The 18,441-nt window shown below is 38.2% G+C and overlaps 1 protein-coding gene across 4 annotated transcripts in view; it reads right to left on the minus strand.

Annotated features, from left to right (window-relative positions):
• Positions 1 to 1,002: 1,002 nt before the first annotated feature.
• Positions 1,003 to 18,441, minus strand: part of LOC143289232 (uncharacterized) — a 17,912-nt gene continuing 473 nt past the window's right edge. For 2 of the 4 annotated variants that reach the window (XM_076598199.1, XM_076598200.1), the window contains exons 2-9: positions 16,194 to 16,326; positions 14,242 to 14,472; positions 13,219 to 13,344; positions 11,519 to 11,590; positions 8,779 to 8,818; positions 5,682 to 5,915; positions 3,651 to 3,800; positions 1,003 to 2,057 (exon numbers count right to left, since the gene is read on the minus strand). In XM_076598199.1, the coding sequence (XP_076454314.1) occupies positions 1,959 to 2,057; positions 3,651 to 3,800; positions 5,682 to 5,915; positions 8,779 to 8,818; positions 11,519 to 11,590; positions 13,219 to 13,344; positions 14,242 to 14,472; positions 16,194 to 16,276 (1,035 nt within the window). In that variant the 5' untranslated portion in view covers positions 16,277 to 16,326 and the 3' untranslated portion in view covers positions 1,003 to 1,958. The remainder of the gene's footprint in view (positions 2,058 to 3,650; positions 3,801 to 5,681; positions 5,916 to 8,778; positions 8,819 to 11,518; positions 11,591 to 13,218; positions 13,345 to 14,241; positions 14,473 to 16,193; positions 16,327 to 18,441) is intronic. The other 2 variants (XM_076598201.1, XM_076598203.1) reach the window with 2 other exon arrangements.

The raw sequence follows: 18,441 nt of genomic DNA on the forward strand, positions 1-18,441 counted from the left end.
ATGTATATATATATATATATATATATATATATATATATATATAAAATTTATTTTTTATCTTTATATATATATATATATATATATATATATATATATATATATATATATAACATCGGTCTCATTATGTTTTGAGAGAGAGACAGAGGTAGAGAGACTGATAGAGAGAAAAAGAGAGAAAGAGACAGAGAGAAAAAGAGGAAGACAAAGAGAGAGAGAGTGTGTGATAGACAGAGAGAGAAAGAGACAGAGAGAAAAGGAGGCTGAGACAGACACACACACACACAGAGGAAGAGAGAGAGAGAGAGAGAGAGAGAGAGAGAGAGAGAGAGACAGACGGATAGAAAGAGAAAGAGGTAGAGACAGAGAGGGACACAGAGGGAGAGTTTGTATGCCTGCATGTGATCCTGAGTATTTGAGAGCACCTTCTGTGTATTCAAGGGTATGTAGGTGTGCGCATGCATGCAAATATTTTGCTCATGTGCTCTTGCATGTGTGCCTGCATCAGTGCATGTGTGCATGAATGTTTGAAGTTTGAGTGCCATCACAGAGCCAGCGTCTCTCAACAACTAAAATATAACATCATCGTGCAACTCAGCTCTTGTGCAGGGTCTCCTCCGGTGTGTGGCTGTTTGGTTTATCTGGGAGGAGCAGCATGGGAATAAAGCCGCTGTAAAATGGTAAAGATGATGGTGCAGCAAAAAAACCCCCAAAAAACACCAACCCCCCCCCCCAAAAAACATACTACTAAAATACTAATGATGATAAAAAAATTGTTTTTAAATATCTAAATGAAATAAACATAATGTCAGAAAACCAGGCTTCCTTTCAAAGGTTTCTAAGACCACATCCATAAATGCTGGACACCTCTCTGCATTCTGAACCCACATGATTGCACAGTACTCAACAGACAAGACACACTAAACACATGCCACACCATTTCATTTTGGGAACAAAAAAAAACATTCCACAGTCTGAATAAAATGAATAAAAAAACAACAACAAAACTTTTAACAAATGATCTGTTTTTATTGTTTGAACCAGACACAGGACTTTTGGTTGAATTCAAACTGAACTGATGAATGTTTGTAATTTCTGTGAGACCAATGAACAAAGCAGCAAAGTGTTCTAAAACAGAAATGAATCAACATTGCAATCATACTTGCTGTCACACAAGGAAGTGAACAAACATCAATGACTCTCTGGCACAAACCCAAGTCTCTGTTTCACTTAGATAATGTTTGTTCTGACTTCATTGTCTTATCAGCATCAGTGGTGTTGATTGTATCATCTCTGGAATTAATATTTTTTGTAAATGTCTGAAGTGTGACCAAAAAAAAGAAGAAGCAAAAAATAACAAATCACACATACACGCACACACACGGTGACACACACACACACACACGGTGACACACACAAACACACACACACACACAAATTCACATGCACAAACACACAACGCAGTGATACACACATACACACACACACATACATAAGCACACACACACACACACACACACACACACACACACACACAGTGACACACACACATACACAAAAACATGCACACGCACTCACACACACACAATGATTCAGTTGTCATTTATTCAATTACCATCTTGATATAAAAATTGTGACTTTCGACTTTGACACACACACATACTGACATACACTGTAGAGCTCTTTAGATGCACACACCTCCATCCCTAATACACTCTTTAGTTCACCAACTCACAAATGACACAGCTGCCCAGTGCTATGAAAGCACCACAGTACATCATCATTTCTTCGCAGAAAAAAACCCAGAACATTCACTGTCAATCAACGATCAGGCCACAACAGAAGAAGAGCACATGAACTGCCCATCACACACAGTTTTCCGATCTACGTTCTTGGGGCCGCTTCGGTCAGAACAAGCGTGACACTGCTCTCCCCTGGCCACACCGCCGGAGGACTGTCACTCAGTAACTGTCAATGGCCTCCCCTTCTAGCCTCTTCCGTCTCAAGGCCGTCAGCTTCTGTATCCACCGCGCCATCTTCTCCTCAGGGTCGACTTTCAGCTGCAGGTCAGAGAAAACCATCAATGTTCTCATCAGCCACACTCAGTGTCATACGATTTCTTCATGTTTACAGTACTGATGCATAAACGTTTACAAATTTGACGTATCACAGCATTTTACAGTCGGTCATCAGTGATTTCATATCCATTGTGTCTAGAGCTTGGCACAAGAAGGCAGAGTCTAATCCTCTCCTTCCCAAAGTCAGGTACCCATTCACACCCGAGTAACATGAGGAACATTTGAGATAAACTGTCTTTCCCAAGGACACAAGATCATGCAGAGACAAAAACTAATCACTGGCGAACACTGGATCAAAAGTCTGACACCTAACCGATTCTCCCATGGTTCCTCCTTTCCAGTGATAACATACAATGCAATAACTGAACAGTGAAGACATATGTCACATACTTAACATGTTCTTACATCAGGACAGAAAAAAAATTTAAAAAATAGAATAAGACTTTTTTTGTTGCCCTGTTTATTCATACATTGCCTTGTTTATCTATAAGCTGCCCTGTTTATCTTCAAGTTACGGCACAATATGGCGAGGAATGGCATTCACTTCCCCCACCCTATTAAACTTAAAACATGTTTTGACTGCAATGTTTTTTTGTGGGTTTTTTTTTGTGTGTTTTTTGTTTGTTTGTCTGTCTGTCTGTTTTTGGTACAAGCTTTGAACTCTCTGCCTTTTTCTATCCGTAACAGTTCCTACTCTCTCACCTGTTAAGGCATTATACTATGTATAGAAATTTATTTCCGAACAGTGCATTTGCTGCTTTCATTCATGCTGAAGTGAGTGTGTGCTCTTGAATGTTTGAATGTTTCGTGTCTGACATGTATGCATGATTATGCTGCTGTTGTGAAGCGCTTTGAGCTCTGCTTCTCTGTCTTTCTGTCTCAACATCTCTTTCTCTCTCTCTGTCTATCTCTGTGTGTGTGTGTGTGTGTGTGTGTGTGTGTGTGTGTGTGTGTATATATATATATATATGTGTGTGTGTCTGTGTGTGTGTCTGTGTGTGTGTCTGTGTGTGTGGTGTGTGTGTACATATTATTACATACATACAATATTCTATCATCATTATCATTATTGTTATTCATCTTCTTCATCTTCTGATGATGATGATGATTATTATTATCAGTATTATTATCATTATCATTGTTATTACTTCACAGTGCATTGTCCCATCTCACCCAAATATAAGTTGCCCTGTTGTTCTATAACTTGCCCTGTTTATCTGCAACCGTGCTGCACTGTGCCTCTCGACTGTTGGCCGCCGTTCTTTCTCTGTCTCTGGACCTTGCAACTGGAATGAACTTCCTCTTTCGCTTCGTCAAGTCTCCACACTCAGCTCTTTCAAGTCTGGCCTTAAAACCCACCTCTTCCCAAAATAGCCTCCCTTCCCTGCCTCTTCCTTGTCTTTAATTTCTCCAGTTTTAGAGTTATGCGTGCGTGAGAATGACTGGTGCGAAAGCGCTTAGATTTGTTTATGCACAAGATTCAGCGCTATATAAGTACCATTATTATTATTATTATTATTATTATTACTGTGACATGTTCTGAATAAAGATCATGTTTCAAAACCAAAAACTCACACAATCAGCAAACAGCGTTTCTGGGTTGTCCTCCAGTGCCTCAGAGCTCTTGTCGACAGGCTCCGCCTTGGTGAAGACCACCGAGTTGCCCACGGCTCCAAACATGGCCATGTTGTGGGAGGGTAACTCTGTCGCCGCTTCCCGAGTCTCCTGGACAGCCATGTATTGTAATAACAATAATAATGATCATAATGATGGTACTGATAATAATGATGATGATAATAATGATAATAGCAATAATAAAAACAACAATTATTACTATTATTATCATTTTTATTGTTATTATTATCATCATTATTATTATTATTATTATTATTATTACCACTACTACTGCTGCTGCTTCTATTATTATTATTATTATTATTATTATTATTATTATTATTGTCATTGTTGCTATTATTGTAGTAGTAGTAGTAGTAGTAGTAGTAGTAGTAGTAGTAGTAGTAGTAGTAGTAGTAGTAGTAGTAGCAGCAGCAGCAGCAGCAGCAGCAGCAGCAGTAGTTGTAGTATACAAAGACTGCTAATAATCATCATCATCATCATCATGAAATTTATCATCATCATCATAATGGGTATCTTTAATGCACTCTACCTCCTTTGCACAGGGGGCCCCAGAGCTACTGACAATCAGCATCAATAAAGGAAAAAAAAAAACAAGGCTTTAAAAATAAACAAAGATGTGCAACGTAATCAAACACTTATTTATTATGGAATATTTCTAAACAAAAAGCAACACACACACACACACACGCACCCCCCCAACCCCACCCCCAATACCTGGACATCCATGATGGCAGGTTTGAAGAAATGCAGATGATCAGTATCATGGTTACCTTAAAATGTCTTATATACATGATAACAACGTTACCAAAAATAACAACTACTACTTCCACTACCGATGTTCTTAATGCTGTATCAGGGATCAGGTTCGACATCGGTCATCAGTCATCGACGCATTTAATTTTGAAATGACCTATTGTTTTTCAAGTTGCCAGGTCACATGACTTATTGTTTTTATGACAGTAGGTCAACCAAAGTAACCATCTCTCTCTCTCTCTCTCTCTCTCTCTCTCTTTAACGATCGCGATCGCTTTGTCGTCTGCTCCTACAGGAAATGACTATAAACTGGTTTATTAAAATACGGATCCGTGACGAAACGAAATCCGAAACGAATCTTTATCGCTGCCTTTCGCGAGCTTTGGCGAGAAGAATTGGCGTTCCCACTTTTGCATTAACCGGGTGATATTTGACCTATTGATTTTCAAAATGACCAATTGATTTTATGTTCTTCCGGTCATATGACGTATTGTCTATTGAACCCAACCTGATCTCTGCTGTATGTTATCACTGGTCATTGCAAAGCTCATCATCTACCACCACTCCTTCTGACATTCAAATTGCAGAGTCTCAATATCACAGCTTGCTATCAGATTCACAACGTGAGATCTTGATCTGCATGTGTGTGTGTGTGTGTGTGTGTGTGTGTGTGTGTGTGTGTGTGTGTGTGTGTCTGGGTGGGTAGGTGGGTGGAAGTTAGGGTGTGTGTTTGTGAGTGTAAGATGTGTGTGTGTGTGTGTGTGTGTGTGTGTGTGTGTGTGTGTGTGTGTGCATGGATGTACATATCAGCATCTGCACTCATGTCATCCAAAAAACACTCATGTCACCCCCCGAAAAAAAAAACCAGGCAAACACAAGTTTACTTCACCAAGTCTCTCAGCCCTGACTTAAAAAAACAAAACCACAGAACACTACACTGTTCTTCACCCAGTTCAGTTCAGACAAATCCATCCATATATGCTACATGACATCTGCTGAGCAGATGCCTGACCAGCAGCATAACCCAACGTGCTTAGTCAGGCCTCGAGGGGAAAAAAAAAGAAGAAAAAAAAAAGCATAAACAAATAAATGGATACATCATTAAATCAATGGGTAAATAATTAAACAAATGAATAAATAAATTGATTAAAAAAAACAAAAAAAAACAACAAACCAACCTCTTCATCCATGCAAACAAACCCCTTCTCCTCTCACCTTCAACGACTTCGACGAGCGACTGGACTTGAAGCTGGTGGGGACAAAGGAATCTGCGTCAATGGTGGCGACGGCCTCGGCAAACTGCTGCCGGCTGAGTGGACTGGACACAGGCGCCCCCTGGGCGGAGGATGGCGACTGCTCCTTCAGCTTCTCGTCGCTCATTGTCGCCGCTCGCAGCGCCATCTTCAGTCGCATCTGAGCCTGCTCGGCTGGCGTCTGGCATGACATGGTCTGATATAGACAGGAGAATGTGTGTTGCTTTCTTTTTGAATCCCCCCCTCCCTCCCTCCAACTCCCCTCCAAATCCTTGACAGAATGTGATACACACAGGAGAACATGCTCCCCCCCCCACTCCTCCAGTGCCAAACAAAATGTGATACACATGTGATATATTTTAATTTCCCCCAGTTCCCCCAAACCAAACGTGATAACAACAGGAAAATGTTGTTGTTGTTGATTTTATTCTTTCCCCAAATCCCCAAACAAAATGTTGTATAGACAGGAGAATGTTTCCCCCCAAAGGTCCCAAACAAAATGTTATGTAGACAGGAGAATATGTTTTCCCCCAAAGGTCCCAAACAAAAATGTGATAATACAGGAAAATGTGTTGGTTTTTATCATTCCTCCCTAACATCTCCAAACAAAATGTGATATAGAAAGGAGAATGGTTTTTTTTGTTTTTTGTTTTTTTTAATCAATTTCCCCCCACCCCAGTCCACATCAAAATTGGATATAGACAGGAGAATGTATTTTTCTTCTCTCCCCCTCCCCCCCGCCCCCGTCACCAACAAAATGTGATGGTTCTTACCACTTGTCATTAAAGACTACATGGGGATTATTATGAGTAATAATAAAACTGGTCAGAATGACAGAATGTGCTAAAAAGACAAAAGAAAAACAAACAAACAAACAAACAAAAAAAATCAAAAAACAAAAAAAAACAATAAAGAAAGCACTTTCATATGCACCTTAAAAGGTTTGGAATGGAAACAGAAATGAAAATGTCTATACTCTTACTGTCATTGTCTGGAATGGGAATGTTTCTGAGGCAGAAACCACAACATGCAAATGCAACCAAGATCACTAAGTTAAGCCCACATCTCTGGATAAAAATATATAACATACATATTTCATAAAGGCAAAAGTCAATGATAAAGATAAATCACATCCAGTTTGGTTTCAGATATATTGGTCTGCTTTTGTTGGTTTTTTGTTTTTTTTTGGTTTTTTTTGTTTTTTTAGATGCTTCTATTAGATTACCATTACAAATTCCCCAGAAAATATTATTCTCCACAACAGATACACAGTCAAGGACATGATGACACCGAAAGAAACCATTCCGCACTTTGTCAACACAGTGCTAAACATGTTTCTGTTTCGTTAACACAAAACAAAATAAAAGTTCTGTTAAACTGTCTTGGCAGCACATTAACCTTTACTTTTCTCACCTAACTTCTAAGGAACCACTGACCTAGTTTGTGTGATTTGGGCTTACCATCCAAGCAGCATAAGATTTTTTCCATGGATTCTCTTTTTGTCTTTTCGCCCAGCGTGGTAAGTGTTTTGTTTTTATTGTTTCTTTCCTTCTTTCTTTCTTTCTTTTCTTCTTCTTTTTAAAAATTTATATATATTTTTTTTTTAAATAAATTAAAGGGATCATTTTTGACAATTACCTATGATGCATGTCAAGGGAAGTAACTCACTCCCCAAATGACAGTTTCAGTTTCAGTTGCTCAAGGAGGCATCACTGCATTCGGACAAATCCATATACGCTACACCACATCTGCCAAGCAGATGCCTGACCAGCAGCGTAACCCAACGCGCTTAGTCAGGCCTTGAGAAAAAAAAGAAAAGAAAAAAAAGGGTGAATAAATAACAGATAAATACATAAAAAGAAAAAAAAGAAAAAAAAAGGACTACTGCTAATAATAATAATATGTATAAGGCGCAAAAACTTGATGAAGTCAACTATAAGCGTACATAAAAAAAAAAAAAAAATAAATACAAAAAAATAGTAATGACAAACGATACAGAAGAGAGAGCCCAATCAATCAATCACATAATTTATTTCTGCAACTGTAGAATTCTTAATGCATTAAAGGAACACAAAAAGTCCAATTGGTCCAAAGGTAAAACTAAGATTATGATGCACTGGTTGTTTGTTTTGTGATGTCAGAGAATGAGAGTCTGAGAGTGAGGCAAAATTAACAAAGGTCACTGAAGCTTTAACAATTTTCAACAGCTTTTCAACACACCATATTTTGAAAACCCTGTTAAATAAATCTGATATTATAAAAAAGTCAGCACGCACGCACGCATGCACACACACACACAATTTTCAACAGCTTTTCAACACACCATATTTTGAAAACCCTGTTAAATCTGATATTATAAAAAAAAAGTCAGCACGCACGCACACACACACACACACAATTTTCAACAGCTTTTCAACACACCATATTTTGAAAACCCTGTTAAATCTGATATTATAAAAAAAAAGTCAGCACGCACGCGCACACACACACACACACACACGCACAAACACACACACACACCAGTTTCAGTTTCAGTTTCAGTAGCTCAAGGAGGCGTCACTGCGTTCGGACAAATCCATATACGCTACACCACATCTGCCAAGCAGATGCCTGACCAGCAGCGTAACCCAACGCGCTTAGTCAGGCCTTGAGAAAAAAAAAAAAAAAAAAAATATATATATATATATATATATATATATATATATAGATATAGATATATATATATAGATAGATAGATAGATAAGCGATATATATAGATAAGCGTACATACATAAATAAATAAATAATAATTATGATATAAAAAAAAAGAAGAAAAAAAAGAAAAAAAGATAGTAGTAATGAAAATAATGATAAAATAATAATAAATAAATAATTAAATAAATAAGACAACAATGATGAAAACACCACAAAAACACACACATATCACAAACACAGACACCCACACAAATGAACATTTTGCATTCTGTCTTCCCACAACATTTCTCCCCAAAGTCATCCCTGTGAAGAACATGTACGTCTGTTCAGCCAGTCAGAAGAAAGGGAACAAACTGGTCACCTACCATGTCCTTGAAGCCAGGAATCTCATCCAATGCATTGGATCTGAAAAATCAGTCAGGACAGAACAGTACATGTCTTCATCGGTTCCCAAATAAATCATATTTCCTGCATTAAAGTAATAAGAAAATACATAAAGACATAAATAAGTCAATGAATAGATAAACAAATAAACAACAACAAAAAAGAAAATAAATTTAAAAAATAAACAATAAATGATTTGCTGCTTACTGGCTTGCTCAGAAACAATCCAAAGAGAGAGAGAGAGAGAAAGAGAATGAACGCTTTTTATTCAAGGATTAAGATTTTAGGCATGGCCCATTCTTCCAATCTGTCCTTGCTAATCTACATCAGTCACAATAGCACATATATATCTAATGGAAAGGGGAGAAAGAGAGAAAAAAAGAAAGAGAGAGAGAGAGGACAAAAATACACAGAAAGAGCAATAGAGCAGAGACATACAGAGAGACACCAAGAAAAGAGATAGGATGACTGAATTTTGCTGTACAAAAAAAACAATTGGTACTCTCTCATTTCAGCAGCGCTACAGATAACAAGGCAACCAGAGAAGACAGACTGACCTCATAACCAGACAGACATATCATGCACAACCCATTTAGGGCTTGTACTAAATAGGTGAACAGTTCAAAATAAGTGTTGAAACCATCCAACCCAACTACAGCACACACAATAGTCTAAATAAGTGGTTTTGAAACCCACCAACACAACTACAGAACACACAATATTCTTAATAAATGGTTTTGAAACCCTCCAACACAACTACAGCACACACAATAGTCCAAATAAGTGGTTTTGAAACCCACCAACACAACTACAGCACACACAATAGTCCAAATAAGTGGTTTTGAAACCCACCAACCCAACTACAGCACACACAACAGTCCAAATAAGTGGTGAAACCCTCCAACCCAACTACATCACACACAACAGTCCAAATAAGTGGGTTTTGAAACCCTCGAACCCAACTACATCACACACAACAGTCCAAATAAGTGGTGAAACCCACCAACCCAACTACATCACACACAACAGTCGAAATAAGTGGTGAAACCCACCAACCCAACTACATCACACACAACAGTCCAAATAAGTGGTTTTGAAACCCTCCAACACAACTACATCACACACAACAGTCCAAATAAGTGGTTTTGAAACCCTCCAACCCAACTACATCACACACAACAGTCCAAATAAGTGGTGAAACCCTCCAACCCAACTACAGCACACACAACAGTCCAAATAAGTGGTGAAACCCTCGAACCCAACTACAGCACACACAACAGTCCAAATAAGTGGTGAAACCCACCAACCCAACTACAGCACACACAACAGTCCAAATAAGTGGTGAAACCCTCGAACCCAACTACAGCACACACAACAGTCCAAATAAGTGGTGAAACCCTCCAACCCAACTACAGCACACACAACAGTCCAAATAAGTGGTGAAACCCTCCAACCCAACTACAGCACACACAACAGTCCAAATAAGTGGTTTTGAAACCCTCCAACCCAACTACATCACACACAACAGTTGAAATAAGTGGTAAAACCCTCGAACCCAACTACATCACACACAACAGTCGAAATAAGTGGTGAAACCCACCAACCCAACTACATCACACACAACAGTCGAAATAAGTGGTGAAACCCTCCAACCCAGCTACATCACACACAACAGTCCAAATAAGTAGTTTTGAAACCCTCCAACTCGACTATAACACATGCACAAAAGTCCAAATAAGTGGTTTTGAAACCCATCAACACGACTACAGCACACACAATATTCTAAATAAATGGTTTTGAAACCCTCCAACCCAACTGCATCACACACAATAGTCCAAATAAGTGGTTTTGAAACCCACCAACCCAACTACATCACACACAATAGTCCAAATAAGTGGTTTTGAAACCCACCAACACAACTACAACACACACAACAGTCCAAATAAGTGGTTTTGAAACCCACCAACCCAACTACATCCATCACACACAATAATCAAAAAAAGTGGTGAAACCCTCCAACCCAACTACAACACACACAATAGTCCAAATAAGTGGTTTTGAAACCCTCCAACCCAACTACATCACACACAACAGTCCAAATAAGTGGTTTTGAAACCCACCAACCCAACTACAACACACACAATAGTCCAAATAAGTGGTTTTGAAACCCACCAACACAACTACATCACACACAATAGTCCAAATAAGTGGTTTTGAAACCCACCAACACGACTACAGCACACACAATATTCTAAATAAATGGTTTTGAAACCCTCCAACCCAACTACATCACACACAACAGTCCAAATAAGTGGTGAAACCCTCCAACCCAACTACATCACACACAACAGTCCAAATAAGTGGTTTTGAAACCCACCAACCCAACTACATCACACACAATAGTCCAAATAAGTGGTTTTGAAACCCACCAACCCAACTACATCACACACAACAGTCCAAATAAGTGGTTTTGAAACCCTCCAACCCAACTACAACACACACAACAATCCAAATAAGTGGTTTTGAAACCCTCCAACCCACACAATAGTCCAAATAAGTGGTTTTGAAACCCACCAACATAACTACAACCCACACAATAGTCCAAATAAGTGGTTTTGAAACCCACCAACACAACTACAACACACACAATAGTCTAAAGAAGTGGTTTTGAAACCGTTCCCTTCAACCTAACAGCACAAACAACCACAAGGTCTCACTTACTCAGAGGTGCTGACAGCGTGGGGGGTGGGAGAGGTGGATCCCCGTCTCCCCTTCTTCCTCTCTGCTGATGACCTACAATCACCACATTGTAACCCTACCAACGCTGTGCTCACCGAACCCTCTACAGACAGCACCACTAGCTTTTATTCAGGTTCTTCTTCTTCTGCGTTTGTGGGCCGCAACTCCCACGTTCGCCCGTATGTACATGAGTGGGCGTTTACATGTATGGCTGTTTTTACCCCAGCCATGTAGACAGCCATACTCCATTTTCAGGGGGTGCGTGCTGGGTACGTTTTTGTTTCCATAACCCACCGAACACTGACATGGATTACAGGATCTTTAACATGTGTATTTGATTTTCTGCTTGCGTATACACATAAATGGGGTTCAGGCACAAGCAGGTCTGCACATATGTTGACCTGGGCGATCGGTAAAAGTCTCCACACTTTACCCAGCAGGTGCCGTTACCGAGATTCAAACCCAGGACCCTAAGACTGAAAGTCCAATGCTTTAACCACTCAGCTATTGTGCCCATCATTCAGGTTCAAATATGGAAACTGGACCGGTTCTTGGTTTTTAAGGAAAGGAAAAAATACCGGTTTTAACAGCTGATAAACAAAAAAAAATCAGACTGCCACACAAATCAATATATGTGATTGGTCGTGTTATGTGCGAAGTGCTAAGTTTAATTCAATTATCTATACTGAAAAAAAAAGGCAATGATAATGCTCAATATATCACAGTTTAAATCATAAAAACAAATTTCTTGCTTTATCATGCTAAATTAACTTCTTTTTATTTTACAGTCTATAGTTCAATTCTTCATTCTTAATTTCAACCCATGTGCCTAATAATATGCCTTGTGCACCTTTCGTATGGCTGAAATATATCAAAAACCTATTGTAAAATCAGAATTCTACTGAGGTCAACCTCTGAACCCAGAAGTATGACGACTGTCGCAGTGAAAATTAAGGAAACCCTCTTAACAATCAGAACAAGAACTCAGATTCACACAGTTTCAGTATCTCAAGGAGGTTCGCTGCGTTTGGACAAATCCATATACAGTACACCTCATATGCAAAACAGATGCCTGATCAGCAGCATAACCCAGCACGTTAGTCAGGCCTTGAGTGCGTGCATATATCATATTTGTGTACCCATCAGAATGGGTTTCTTCTACAGAATTTTTTGCCAAAGGCCGACTGCTTTTGTTGCCACGTGTTCCTTTTCAGTGCGCAAAGTGCAAGCTGCACACAGGACCTTGGTTTTTCATTGCATCCAAATGACTAGATACTCAGTTTGATTTTACAGTCAAACTTGGATCAAGGGCAAGATCAGGATTTAAACCCAGACCCTCACAGACACTGTACTGGCAGACAGGTGTCTTAACCATTCAAATATTTATGGTAATCATAACCTTAAATGAAATCTACAAGCTCCAGAAAATATAGAACAGCACAATTCTACTCGTCCTTAGAAAGTCCAGGTGCAAGAGCGCTACATCTCACTTGCGGACACTTCACTGACTGCCTGTTCAAACCAGAATCAAATACAAAGTTGCCAGCATGTTGGGTTATGCTGCTGGTCAGGCTTCTGCTTAGCAGATGTGGTGTAGTGTATATATATCAATTTATCCGAATGCAGCGACACCTCCTTGAGAAACTGAAACTTATGAAACTTATGCCACGGCAGTCCCCCACCTTCTGGAGTCATACTGACTCCTGGAACCTGAGTCGGACCGTGAGCGACGGCTTCGTTCCCTTGAGGTGGAGCGCCTCCTGCTGGACACTCTGTCCCTGCTGTCTGACCGCGACCTGCGATCACGGCTGTAGGATCTTTATTTTTCAAAGCAAACTAATATAAGTAAAGGGACACGTTTTTCATGAAAACGGTCATAGGTGTGCGTGTGTGCTTGGGAGACGGGGGGGGGGGGGGGGGGGGGAGTGCATTTGCGTGTGTGAGTATGAGTGTGTGTGTGTTCATGCGAGTGTGCCTGTGTGTGTGTGCGTGTGTATCTGTATCTATTCAGATAATTGAGTTGATAGATATCAAGAGGAAGATAGATATCTATACACTGCACACACACAAATATTATATAGCAGCATGCTCTACCAGGTGAGAAACAGAATGAATTTCTCACAGAGAAATCTATTGCGACAAAGAGTAATACAGTACATAACAATCCATTATACATACTTGAGGAACCATCTTTTCCTTGAAAAATATGTCTAAGGAAACACGGACTGGTATAAGTTTTTCTGCAAGATATGTAAATGAAAGTGGGCTTCCTTGTCAGAAACAGACATGCACCCTAATGTGTTCTACAGATCATCACAAGCTATGCTCATGGCCAATCAGTCTAGTCTGTCATTCATTTTTCACTGCAATACAAAGTCTATGGGGAGTTTCTTCTTTAAAAGAAAAAAAAAATGTTAATGAAGACTTTATGCATAACTACTGCCCAGTAAAAGATAAACCTCTCGTGATGCTGACAAATCCTTTAAAAAAGGTTTAATTATCTCCTCTACATGTACACACACAAAAAAAAAAAACAACAACAACAACAAACAAACAAAAACTGTGTGACATTAAAACCAGACAAAAACAGGATGAGCATGAATTTCAAGACTACAAGGCAAAGGGCCGCAACTCTCAGATCTACTTAAAGATAAACATAACTTGTACTTAATCAAAGCATTAATTTTAACAAAAGTCTGCCACACCTGGAACGTCGCTTTCTTTCATATGACCTTGATCGTCGGCCTCGATCAGACGACCTTGACCTCCTTGATCGATCTGGTGACCTTGACCTTCGCCTGCGTGGTGGAGAACGGTCCCTTCGACTGTGTCTCTCGGGGCTTCGGCTGTATGACCTTGACCGTTGTCGGTGCTTCTTCTTGGATTTTTTGTGCTTGTGGCTGTGGGAGTAGCGACTGCTGCTGCTTTCCGCTGACCTGTGGTTTTTTTGGTTTTTGGTTTTTTTAACACCATGTGAACTAAAATCAAACCATTAGTGATGAAGATGTCAGGAAAATCATGAATGAACAAACGAAAATTATATACATTCAAAAATATATTTACAGATTTAAATAATAACTGTCACAATGTGCAAAACCTTTTCACGTAAGGCTGACTGAAAAAAACAAGATTCAAGAAACTCATGCAATGAGTTATCATATTTACCCAAACTGTTATTTCATTAAATTTTTCTTCCAAAAAATTCAGACATTCTATGCAAACTGTAAAGCTATAGATAGCATAATTTCCAACAACACTCACAACAAAAACTGACCAAAACACTGAAACACTAAATTCACTTGACTTACGTTCCTCTAGTCATCAATTATAACCCAATCTGATCAAAACACTGTGAAACCCTGTCACACAAATATTTGTAAGGATGGATTTCCCTGACATGACTTTGATAGTTTTCACACCACTTTGCCGAGCTCAACAATAACATGCAGGATGGTAGGCAGAAGGAAACATAATTTAGTTTCACCTGATGTTCTTGTAAAAAATATTAATAAATAATAAAATGTAAAATTAACTTTCTGAACAACTGAACTGGTCTCTAGTGGTACTGTACAACACACACACACACACACACACACACACACACACACAAAAGCATGCAGCTTTGTAGGGCAGTGACAAATATGTTGTCAGAATATGCACAACATATGCCCTACATTCTTCTTCTACGTATGTCCTGTGTCTTGTTACACCTCTTTTTCTTATGCAGTTTAAACTTAAATGTGATGTATCCACACTATTTCATATTCAGTTTTGTGCATTGTGTAAAAAAATAAATAAATAAAATAAAATGAAAAAAAAAAACTGAATGAAAAAAAATATTTGATTTTTTTTTTTTTTTTTTTTTTCTCAAAAACCATGAACTTACACCTGTTTACAATTATCATCTAACACAGTCTGCGTTTAGACTTTCAAAATTTAAGCCATGGTATGGCTGTACATTGTGTGGGGGATTCATGTTAAGCAGCAACAGCATGGTATCACTGAAAAAGGATAGACTTCAGAAATTAAAGCAGCTAGGTAAAACAAACGGGTGGGGGGGAGGGGGGGGGGGGGAGAGAAAAAAGAAAAAAACAAGTTTTATGGAAAGGAAACAGAGAAGAGAAAGACACAATTTACAGATAAAGAAAACGATGGACATCAACCACTGCTATGATTTAAAAAAACAACCATATAATGAAAAAAAAAAAAAAAAAAAAAAAATGGAGACAAAGGAAGGGAACAAAAATGGAACTTGGTTTCAACACGAAAATAAAGATAGATGGTTTGAATAATCTAGCTGAATTGTTCAACAGTATACATAATTACAATGCAAACAAAGGCAAAAGAGCATCAAAAAGCTTAAACTAGTTAAAACTTACACTGTGCACACTTGTTGCATTTCAATTTTAACATGACGGCTGATGAACCGTATTATCATTTGTCTCATATTAACTTATTCATTGACAGCAAATGAAGCAATAAAACAAATAAATACACAAAAATAAGTAAGATAATACTATTATCAATATTCACACGAAATCAAATTTATATCATCAGCAGAGGTAACATGAAAGTAGACAGGATCACACAGACTCAATGAAACAAAGAAACACACTTTGGTGAGCTATGTATCATATGTTACACACAGAGCACAAACCTGGAACGAGATCTTGATCGTCTTTTCTTCTTTTTCTTCAACTTGCGACTTGAGTCTTCATCACTGTCTGAGTACCTTCCCATGGTCACCAGATGTGTTTGTTTGTTGTTTTTTTCTTTTTCTTTTTACCAATCTGGTTGTCAAAAAAAAAAGGAAAAAAAAAAGAAAAGAAAAGTATGTTCAATATAAATCTACATCATTCACTTGTTGAAAACTCAAAAGCAAACAATGAAACCAAAAATGTAAGTAAACATGTTTAATCTTAGTTATATATATATATATATATATATATATATATATTTATATATATATATATATATTTTTTTTTTTTTTTTTTTTTTTTTTTTTTTTTTTTAACCTAAAAACTATAAAGTATTTAATAAGTTACAATCTACTGGATCGGTAAGTAACAATATACTGATTTTACAATCACATATTGAAAAGGTAACATACCAGTCGAGTCATTTGCTGTAGCAACTTTAACCCCCTGACTGCTACAAAGTACTAACAACATCAGTAACAGCTGGTCACCTCACTGAGATGAAACTGTGCTCACAGTTACAGGACAGGATTGTCAGTCACTGTTCTAAATTAACTGGTAGTCTTAATACTCAGATTGCATTTATTGTATTCAATACAATCGGTTACACCACTGGTCACTACACAAAACATATATATATTTGTATTTGTATTTCTTTTTATCACAACAGATTTCTCTGTGTGAAATTTGGGCTGCTCTCCCCAGGGAGAATGCGTCGCTATACTACAGCGCCACCCATATTTTTTAGTTTTTCCTGCGTGCAGTTTAATTTGTTTTTTCCTATGGAAGTGGATTTTTCTACAAAATTTTGCCAGGAACAACCCTTTGGTTGCCATGGGTTCTTTTATGTGCACTAAGTGCATGATGCACACGGGACCTCGGTTTATTGTCTCATCCGAATGACTAGCGTCCAGACCACCACTCAAGGTCTAGTGGAAGGGGAGAAAATATTGGCGGCTGAGCCGTGATTCGAACCAGCATGCTCAGATTCTCTCACTTCCTAGGCGGACGCATTACCTCTAGGCCATCACTCAATTATAGTTGCTCTTTAAATTCATGCCACACTGGAAATGAACAAACAATTAGGCATGGAGATGAAATGATTAACAAATAGTAAAGAGTGGAGAGAGTTACCACTCATGCCACACTGATCTCATTTCACAAAGGTTCCGCATCAAGGTATTAATTAACCAAGTTTTGTATTTTACACTTAAAAAAAAAAAAAAAGTACAGAAAGAAGAATGTAAAATTATCTCTCTTTGTCACATTCATGATACAATCTTCTCAATATTTTACTTTTTGGCACACTGAAGATCACCTGATAATCAATGATTTTATCAGAATTCAAGTTAACTCCTCAAGCCAACATTACATGAAATGTAAAGACATGACATAGTCCCACAGTCCCACATCTAAATCATAATTAAATAGATGTAGATGATCTGTCAATATTACCATAATACCAACACAGATTGATAGAAAACAACAGCACAGCATGAAAGGGAAACAAATGGAATGAATTATGTTACTTTCTCCACACACACACACACACACACACACACACACACACACACGTGTGTGTGGTGATGTGCACTTGCTTACATGTGAAAGCTCTACAAGTTTATACATTTATCATAGTTTATCTGATTCTAAATCACACAACATCAAAAGTGTGTGCATATGCATAGATCTGCCATAGTCATAATTTATACACACTGGCACTGTGCAGTGTGCATGTATCAGAATGCCACATCATACTATATTTATGAAATGCAAATGAAAGAGAGAGACTGAGACTGAGAGAGAGAGAGATGTAACACCACCATTATGTTCAGTATTGTCTTATATGTGTGTGTGTGTGTGTGTGTGTGTGTGTGTGTGTGTGTGTGTGTGTGTGTGTGTGTGTGCAAATTATGCACTCCTAAGAATAAGACACTAGTTAAATTGAATATACATTTTATATATGTACAATGATAATGATAATAATCAGAAGAAGAGGAGGAGGATGAAGAGAAGGAGGTAGAGGAAGAGGAAAAAAGGAAGATTCAATAAGCCTTCAAATGGAGAGACTAGAAGAAGAAGAAGAAGAGGAGACTAAAATAAATAAATAAATAAATAAACACAAAAACAAACAATGTATCACTTGATAAGCAAAAGGTTAAAGAAGCCCAAAACTAAGCTGATTCATGATATCACGATAACGAGTCT

The sequence above is a fragment of the Babylonia areolata genome, chromosome 13, assembly GCF_041734735.1.
Source record: "Babylonia areolata isolate BAREFJ2019XMU chromosome 13, ASM4173473v1, whole genome shotgun sequence".
Classification (NCBI taxonomy): domain Eukaryota; kingdom Metazoa; phylum Mollusca; class Gastropoda; order Neogastropoda; family Buccinidae; genus Babylonia; species Babylonia areolata.